Here is a 9,545-nt window from a genome sequence, read left to right as displayed (position 1 = left end):
AAAAGTTATGGTTTCCCCACGAGAAGACGTCAAAAAGTCATAATGTGACTGCAGCTATGAGTTTTAAGATGATCATGTGTCATTCACCTGCTTTTGAAATAAATGTGTCTCCTGACCAAAAGTGATGTTTCCTCACGAGCAAACTTCAAAAAGTCATAATGTGACTGCAGCATAAGTTTTCAGATGATCATGTTGCATTCACCTCTGTTTTGATAAAAACGTGTCTCCTGACCAAAAGTGATGTTTCCTCCACGAGCAAACGTCAAAAAGTCATAATGTGACTGCAGCATAAGTTTTAAGATGATCATGTGTCACTCACCTCTGTTTTGATAAAAACGTGTCTCCTGACCAAAAGTGATGGTTTCCCCACGAGAAGACGTCAAAAAATTCATAATGTGACTGCAGCATGAGTTTTAAGATGATCATGTGTCATTCACCTCTGTTTTGAAAAAAACGTGTCTCCTGACCAAAGGTGATGGTTTCCCCACGAGAAGACGTCAAAACGTCATAATGTGACCGCAGCATGAGTTTGAGATGATCATGTTGGATTCACCTCTGTTTTGATAAAACGTGTCTCCTGACCAAAAGTGATGGTTTCCCCACGAGAAGACGTCATAACGTCATAATGTGACCGCAGCATGAGTTTTCAGATGATCATGTGTCATTCACCTCTGTTTTGAACTAAATGTGTCTCCTGACCAAAAGTGATGTTTCCTCCACGAGCAAACGTCAAAAAAGTCATAATGTGACTGCAGCATAAGTTTTAAGATGATCATGTTGCATTCACCTCTGTTGTGATAAAAACGTGTCTCCTGACCAAAAGTGATGGTTTCCCCACGAGAAGACGTCAAAAACGTCATAATGTGACCGCAGCATGAGTTTTCAGATGATCATGTGTCATTCACCTCTGTTTTGAAATAAATGTGTCTCCTGACCAAAAGTGATGTTTCCTCCACGAGCAAACGTCAAAAAAGTCATAATGTGACTGCAGCATAAGTTTTCAGATGATCATGTTGCATTCACCTCTGTTTTGATAAAAACGTGTCTCCTGACCAAAAGTGATGGTTTCCCCACGAGAAGACGTCAATAACGTCATAATGTGACCGCAGCATGAGTTTTGAGATGATCATGTTGCATTCACCTCTGTTTTGATAAAAATGTGTCTCCTGACCAAAAGTGATGGTTTCCCCACGAGAAGAAGTCAAAAACGTCATAATGTGACCGCAGCATGAGTTTTGAGATGATCATGTTGCATTCACCTCTGTTTTGATAAAAACGTGTCTCCTGACCAAAAGTGATGTTTCCTCCACGAGCAACGTCAAAAACGTCATAATGTGACCGCAGCATGAGTTTTAGATGATCATGTGTCATTCACCTCTGTTTTGATAAAAACGTGTCTCCTGACCAAAAGTGATGTTTCCTCCACGAGCAACGTCAAAAAGTCATAATGTGACTGCAGCATGAAGTTTAGATGATCATGTTGCATTCACCTCTGTTTTGATAAAAACGTGTCTCCTGACCAAAAGTGATGGTTTCCCCACGAGAAGACGTCAAAAACGTCATAATGTGACTGCAGCATACGTTTTAAGATGATCATGTTGCATTCACCTCTGTTTTGATAAAAACGTGTCTCCTGACCAAAAGTGATGGTTTCCCCACGAGAAGACGTCATAAACGTCATAATGTGACCGCAGCATGAGTTTTCAGATGATCATGTGTCATTCACCTCTGTTTTGAAATAAATGTGTCTCCTGACCAAAAGTGATGTTTCCTCCACGAGCAAACGTCAAAAAAGTCATAATGTGACTGCAGCATAAGTTTTCAGATGATCATGTTGCATTCACCTCTGTTTTGATAAAAACGTGTCTCCTGACCAAAAGTGATGTTTCCTCCACGAGCAAACGTCAAAAACGTCATAATGTGACTGCAGCATGAGTTTTAAGATGATCATGTGTCACTCACCTCTGTTTTGATAAAACGTGTCTCCTGACCAAAAGTGATGGTTTCACCACGAGAAGACGTCAAAAAAGTCATAATGTGACCGCAGCATATGTTCTAAGATGATCATGTTGCATTCACCTCTGTTTTGATAAAAACGTGTCTCCTGACCAAAAGTGATGGTTTCCCCACGAGAAGACGTCAAAACGTCATAATGTGACTGCAGCATGAGTTTTCAGATGATCATGTGTCATTCACCTCTGTTTTGAAATAAATGTGTCTCCTGACCAAAAGTGATGTTTCCTCCACGAGCAAACGTCAAAAAAGTCATAATGTGACTGCAGCATAAGTTTTAAGATGATCATGTTGCATTCACCTCTGTTTTGATAAAAACGTGTCTCCTGACCAAAAGTGATGGTTTCCTCCACGAGCAAACGTCAAAAACGTCATAATGTGACCTGCAGCATAGTTTTAAGATGATCATGTGTCATTCACCTCTGTTTTGATAAAAACGTGTCTCCTGACCAAAAGTGATGGTTTCCCCACGAGAAGACGTCAAAAAAGTCATAATGTGACTGCAGCATAAGTTTTCAGATGATCATGTTGCATTCACCTCTGTTTTGATAAAAACGTGTCTCCTGACCAAAAGTGATGATTTCCCCACGAGAAGACATCATAAACGTCATAATGTGACTGCAGCATAAGTTTTAAGATGATCATGTTGCATTCACTCTGTTTTGAAAAAAAACGTGTCTCCTGACCAAAGGTGATAGTTTCCCCACGAGAAGACGTCAAAAACGTCATAATGTGACCGCAGCATGAGTTTTGAGATGATCATGTTGGATTCACCTCTGTTTTGATAAAACGTGTCTCCTGACCCAAAAGTGATGGTTTCCCCACGAGAAGACGTCATAAACGTCATAATGTGACCGCAGCATGAGTTTTGAGATGATCATGTGTCATTCACCTCTGTTTTGATAAAAACGTGTCTCCTGACCAAAAGTGATGTTTCCTCCACGAGCAAACGTCAAAAAAGTCATAATGTGACCGCAGCATAAGTTTTAAGATGATCATGTTGCATTCACCTCTGTTTTGATAAAACGTGTCTCCTGACCAAAAGTGATGGTTTCCCCACGAGAAGACGTCATAAACTCATAATGTGACTGCAGCATAAGTTTTAAGATGATCATGTTGCATTCAACTCTGTTTTGAAAAAAAACGTGTCTCCTGACCAAAGGTGATGGTTTCCCCACGAGAAGACGTCAAAAACGTCATAATGTGACCGCAGCATGAGTTTTGAGATGATCATGTTGGATTCACCTCTGTTTTGATAAAAACGTGTCTCCTGACCCAAAGTGATGGTTTCCCCACGAGAAGACGTCATAAACGTCATAATGTGACTGCAGCATGAGTTTTCAGATGATCATGTTGCATTCACCTCTGTTTTGATAAAAACGTGTCTCCTGACCAAAAGTGATGTTTCCTCCACGAGCAAACGTCAAAAAAGTCATAATGTGACTGCAGCATAAGTTTTAAGATGATCATGTGTCACTCACCTCTGTTTTGATAAAAATGTGTCTCCTGACCAAAAGTTATGGTTTCCCCACGAGAAGACGTCAAAAAAGTCATAATGTGACTGCAGCATGAGTTTTAAGATGATCATGTGTCATTCACCTGCTTTGAAATAAATGTGTCTCCTGACCAAAAGTGATGTTTCCTCACGAGCAAACGTCAAAAAAGTCATAATGTGACTGCAGCATAAGTTTTCAGATGATCATGTTGCATTCACCTCTGTTTTGATAAAAACGTGTCTCCTGACCAAAAGTGATGTTTCCTCCACGAGCAAACGTCAAAAAAGTCATAATGTGACTGCAGCATAAGTTTTAAGATGATCATGTGTCACTCACCTCTGTTTTGATAAAAACGTGTCTCCTGACCAAAAGTGATGGTTTCCCCACGAGAAGACGTCAAAAAAGTCATAATGTGACTGCAGCATGAGTTTTAAGATGATCATGTGTCATTCACCTCTGTTTTGATAAAAACGTGTCTCCTGACCAAAAGTGATGGTTTCCCCACGAGAAGACGTCATAAACGTCATAATGTGACCGCAGCATGAGTTTTGAGATGATCATGTTGCATTCACCTCTGTTTTGAAATAAACGTGTCTCCTGACCAAAAGTGATGTTTCCTCCACGAGCAAACAGTCAAAAACGTCATAATGTGACCGCAGCATGAGTTTTGAGATGATCATGTTGCATTCACCTCTGCTTTGATAAAAACGTGTCTCCTGACCAAAAGTGATGGTTTCCCCACGAGAAGACGTCATAAACGTCATAATGTGACCGCAGCATGAGTTTTGAGATGATCATGTTGCATTCACCTCTGTTTTGAAATAAACGTGTCTCCTGACCAAAAGTGATGTTTCCTCCACGAGAAGACGTCAAAAAAGTCATAATGTGACTGCAGCATAAGTTTTCAGATGATCATGTTGCATTCACCTCTGTTTTGATAAAAACGTGTCCCCTGACCAAAAGTGATGATTTCCCCACGAGAAGACATCATAAACTCATAATGTGACTGCAGCATAAGTTTTAAGATGATCATGTTGCATTCAACTCTGTTTTGAAAAAAAACGTGTCTCCTGACCAAAGGTGATGGTTTCCCCACGAGAAGACGTCAAAAACGTCATAATGTGACCGCAGCATGAGTTTTGAGATGATCATGTTGCATTCACCTCTGTTTTGAAATAAACGTGTCTCCTGACCAAAAGTGATGTTTCCTCCACGAGCAAACATCAAAAACGTCATAATGTGACCGCAGCATGAGTTTTGAGATGATCATGTTGCATTCACCTCTGTTTTGATAAAAACGTGTCTCCTGACCAAAAGTGATGGTTTCCCCACGAGAAGACGTCATAAACGTCATAATGTGACCGCAGCATGAGTTTTGAGATGATCATGTTGCATTCACCTCTGTTTTGAAATAAACGTGTCTCCTGACCAAAAGTGATGTTTCCTCCACGAGAAGACGTCAAAAAAGTCATAATGTGACCGCAGCATAAGTTCTAAGATGATCATGTTGCATTCACCTCTGTTGTGATAAAAACGTGTCTCCTGACCAAAAGTGATGGTTTCCCCACGAGAAGACATCATAAACTCATAATGTGACTGCAGCATAAGTTTTAAGATGATCATGTTGCATTCAACTCTGTTTTGAAAAAAAAGTGTCTCCTGACCAAAGGTGATGGTTTCCCCACGAGAAGACGTCAAAAACGTCATAATGTGACCGCAGCATGAGTTTTGAGATGATCATGTTGGATTCACCTCTGTTTTGATAAAAACGTGTCTCCTGACCCAAAGTGATGGTTTCCCCACGAGAAGACGTCATAAACGTCATAATGTGACTGCAGCATGAGTTTTCAGATGATCATGTTGCATTCACCTCTGTTTTGATAAAAACGTGTCTCCTGACCAAAAGTGATGTTTCCTCCACGAGCAAACGTCAAAAAAGTCATAATGTGACTGCAGCATAAGTTTTAAGATGATCATGTGTCACTCACCTGTTTTGATAAAAATGTGTCTCCTGACCAAAAGTTATGGTTTCCCCACGAGAAGACGTCAAAAAAGTCATAATGTGACTGCAGCATGAGTTTTAAGATGATCATGTGTCATTCACCTGCTTTGAAATAAATGTGTCTCCTGACCAAAAGTGATGTTTCCTCAACGAGCAAACGTCAAAAAAGTCATAATGTGACTGCAGCATAAGTTTTCAGATGATCATGTTGCATTCACCTCTGTTTTGATAAAAACGTGTCTCCTGACCAAAAGTGATGTTTCCTCCACGAGCAAACGTCAAAAAAGTCATAATGTGACTGCAGCATAAGTTTTAAGATGATCATGTGTCACTCACCTCTGTTTTGATAAAAACGTGTCTCCTGACCAAAAGTGATGGTTTCCCCACGAGAAGACGTCAAAAAATTCATAATGTGACTGCAGCATGAGTTTTAAGATGATCATGTGTCATTCACCTCTGTTTTGATAAAAACGTGTCTCCTGACCAAAAGTGATGGTTTCCCCACGAGAAGACGTCATAAACGTCATAATGTGACCGCAGCATGAGTTTTGAGATGATCATGTTGCATTCACCTCTGTTTTGAAATAAACGTGTCTCCTGACCAAAAGTGATGTTTCCTCCACGAGCAAACATCAAAAACGTCATAATGTGACCGCAGCATGAGTTTTGAGATGATCATGTTGCATTCACCTCTGTTTTGATAAAAACGTGTCTCCTGACCAAAATTGATGGTTTCCCCACGAGAAGACGTCATAAATGTCATAATGTGACCGCAGCAGGAGTTTTCAGATGATCATGTCTCATTCACCTCTGTTTTGAAATAAATTTGTCTCCTGACCAAAAGTGATGTTTCCTCCACGAGCAGAGAGGATAAAAGTTAAATCACGGATAAAAGTTAAAATGAAAACAGAGAGAGTGGGGGAGAGAAAAAAGTAGGAATGAGGGTTGTTGGTTTTTTTTTAAAAGGTAAGTAAGGCCATTTGGATGTGTAGTACCTCATTTATAAATGCAGCCTCTCTCCACTCTCCTTCTCTAAGCCGTGGACCAGTGTGGACTGTACTCTAAAACCAAGGCTTGCAATGCATCCCAGCCAGGGGAGATGACGTGCTGGACAACATGCCGGTCAGTGTTTTCTCATTTCATGATATTATGGCAAGTAAACCGTACATGTATTGTCAGTCTTGTTTCTCCCACATATTTTTTATCAAATTGTATGCAACACATTAACTATACACAGGTTTTTTTGGGGAAAAAAAAAAAGTTTCCTTGTGTTGCAGTTCTGAATACTTTTTGCTTTTGGGAATCAAATACCTATTCTTGTTGTTTAAAATAATGGTTCTGTGGGCCGTCTTTCCAAACAATCTGTGAAATGACCTTTGATCTGACCAGGTAATCTTTGAGACTTTTATTATTTCTGAATGCAGAGATTATTCTCTCTGAGGATGAGTTGTGTTTGTAGTGAGTATTGATATGGAATAAGTACATTTCCCAGCAGGTTTATGACATGTTTGTGTGTTAAGTTCAGTTTGCAGAGGAACATATTAAAAGACACAGACAGTTTTGTTTGACACAGAAGCATTGTGGTAAATTTAATCAGCGCCACCTTTCGGTCAGGTTATGGTACTGCACCAACACCAGCCGCCAGTTCTTCGCACGGAGCCTAAAAAGGTGTCCATTTTCTCCCCGTGGCGCCGCCAACGCTGAGCTTAATACAGGTCTACACGGGTATGATGGCCCGAACATAGCAGCATTATCAAAGGGCAGAGTCTCTATGGCTTTGGCAAAGATCAAAGATCAAAGTAAATCAAAGGCAATTTATTTAATGAGGGTCAGAGCCTTAGCCTAAATAAAGTAGCAAAGCTCCAGATTTTGAGTTAAACCAAACCAACTAAGAGACAAACAAAAGAAACAAGCTCCAACATGGTTCAAGTCAACGTTGAAGTAGAAGGGATGAACGGCGCCTTCTACGAGGTGAGGCGCTGCTCAATTTAGAGATGATCTCAGCAAAAGCACCTGTATACTTAATATTCACTAGCTCACAGATGGGATTTCACACATTTGTTAGTTCAATACTCAGTTGTTAAGAATTGTAAACTTATTTAACCACCATGTGTTTGAATGTTGTCAATACTGTGACTGGTTCTTTCTCTTTAGGCCCAAATCAAGTCCATTGCTGGAAAGCTTCTGACAGTAGTTTATGAAAACAGGTAAGTGTAATGCTTTTTCTTTAAACATCTCAAACTTCTGGAGTGTATTGATGTATTATTTGTTTTGATTATTAACATATATTATCTATAGTCCACAGGAGGAAGTTGTTGTGTGTTGTGACTCTGTGCGGCGGCTGCCTCCTCCAAATTTCTCCTGTAACGTGGCTGTTGGAGATGAGGTGGAGGTGAGAACTACCAGTATAACTGATGATTCAATTAACTCAGGTCTGGTAGTTGTAGTTTGCCAGTTATTATGTCCATTGTCTCACAGGTTTTCTCCAAGCTTGGTGATCAGGAACCATTTGGCTGGTGGCTGGCACAGATCAAAATGATTATAGGAGAGGTAATTCAGATGTTGCTGCAGAATCAGAAGCCCTTACTCAGAAGCTGGAGTGGATTATTTAAAAAAAAAAAAAAAAAAGCACAAAAAATAATTCAGCTTCACTACTAATTATTCATTTTCAGAGGGATGGTAATAAAAAAGCTTCCTTTCTTACACTTTTCCCAGTGGTATCTGATTGAATACCTGGATGGATTCCAGGAGTTTGTCAAATCAGGGTCCATCAGGAATAAGAATACGGACACTTTCTGCACCGTAGAAATGCTCATGCAGCTCTTCTGGTTAGAAGAGCCAAGAGTCAGACTGCAGGTGAGCGCTCAGAGCGTACGCTCCACATACTGTCGGTGACACGAAGAAGTGCACAAGCAGATGTGAAAAGGCTGGCTTTGACAGCTGTCAAACACATGTGATCCATGTCTTCCTCTGCCTGGCCATGTAGGAGGAGCAGTGCCACGCACAAGCAGAGACCAAGGATCAGGGCTGTCAGACCCAAGCCGACGACGGCGGTCAGCCAACTGAATATGCTGGTTCTAGCGAGCAAAGGGCCCACACAACAGGAAACGGCAGCTTGCGAGACCAGAAGTGTCTGAGCAGTGAGGCCCACAGCGGCCAGCCACCAGACTCTGGTGAGAAGAAATGAACCCATGATTCACATGTGAAAGCAATAGATTAGATGGTGATGATCATGAGGATGGTGTTTCTGAACAGGGCAACACACTGAAGAATTGTGGCAAACCGACGAAGACCAGCCGGTCTGGACTCTGAAATGTAAGTATCTGGCTTTGTTGTGAAATGAATGCGAGTCCCAGGAAGGGAGAAACTTCTAAACACTAACAGACTTTTATAATTGTGTTCTAGTGGAGCCCAAGCCTCCAAAGGTCAAAAAACCCGCCCGTCGTCGTCGTCGCAACTGCCAGCGTCGACTGCGTGAATACACCATGGATGACGAGTACGACGACGAAGAAATAAGGATCACCCCACAGGGACTCTGCCTGTTCCGATTGTTTGGCAGCCGATGGGTGGCAATGGCCTAATCAGTTTTTCTTTTTTGAATTGCTTCATTTTAAATGATCCATTTTCTTTTCCTGAAATTCATGAATATTTCTTGTATTTGTGACTAAAATCTGAAATTGCTCCTGTGTTTAGTGATGATTTGAGTCACATGGTGAAATTCAAATGCAATAAAAGCCCAACCTTAATTCATTTAACCCCAATCCTCAGATCCCGAACATTATATTCTTATTATGTGAAAGATAAAGCGCAGCTAACTATTAACGGTGAAAATATCGGCAGAGATTTGAAAGGTAATGTCGTATAAAGTAGGTCAATTCTTTTTACACAAGGATCAGAGCAGATTTGTGGATACTGGCTGCAGTATGTACTTCCTTTGGCTACGGAGTGGCATCGTTTCGCTAACACCATTTATATCTTCTTGACAGCTATATTGAAGGTGCACATCTTAATCATTGTTTCCTTCACAGACAGTC

The 9,545-nt window shown here is 40.8% G+C and overlaps 1 protein-coding gene across 2 annotated transcripts; it reads left to right on the top strand.

The window, feature by feature from the left end:
* Positions 1-6,476: 6,476 nt before the first annotated feature.
* LOC115248582 (uncharacterized) lies at positions 6,477-9,195 on the top strand. Of its 2 annotated transcripts, XM_029832335.1 has the most exons (7): positions 6,477-6,633; positions 7,666-7,718; positions 7,810-8,061; positions 8,227-8,367; positions 8,498-8,684; positions 8,767-8,826; positions 8,917-9,195. In XM_029832335.1, the coding sequence occupies exons 3-7, from the start codon at positions 7,972-7,974 to the stop codon at positions 9,090-9,092; spliced, it is 654 nt and encodes a 217-aa protein (XP_029688195.1). In that variant the 5' UTR covers positions 6,477-6,633; positions 7,666-7,718; positions 7,810-7,971; the 3' UTR covers positions 9,093-9,195. The 2 variants fall into 2 exon arrangements, with proteins under 2 accessions (XP_029688195.1, XP_029688196.1); XM_029832336.1 differs by having other exon boundaries at positions 6,477-7,718.
* Positions 9,196-9,545: the final 350 nt, after the last annotated feature.

This window comes from Takifugu rubripes, unplaced genomic scaffold (assembly GCF_901000725.2).
Source record: "Takifugu rubripes unplaced genomic scaffold, fTakRub1.2, whole genome shotgun sequence".
NCBI lineage: Eukaryota > Metazoa > Chordata > Actinopteri > Tetraodontiformes > Tetraodontidae > Takifugu > Takifugu rubripes.
The sequence above is the reverse complement of the archived record's forward strand: the minus strand, read 5'-3'. Positions and strand labels throughout refer to the sequence as shown.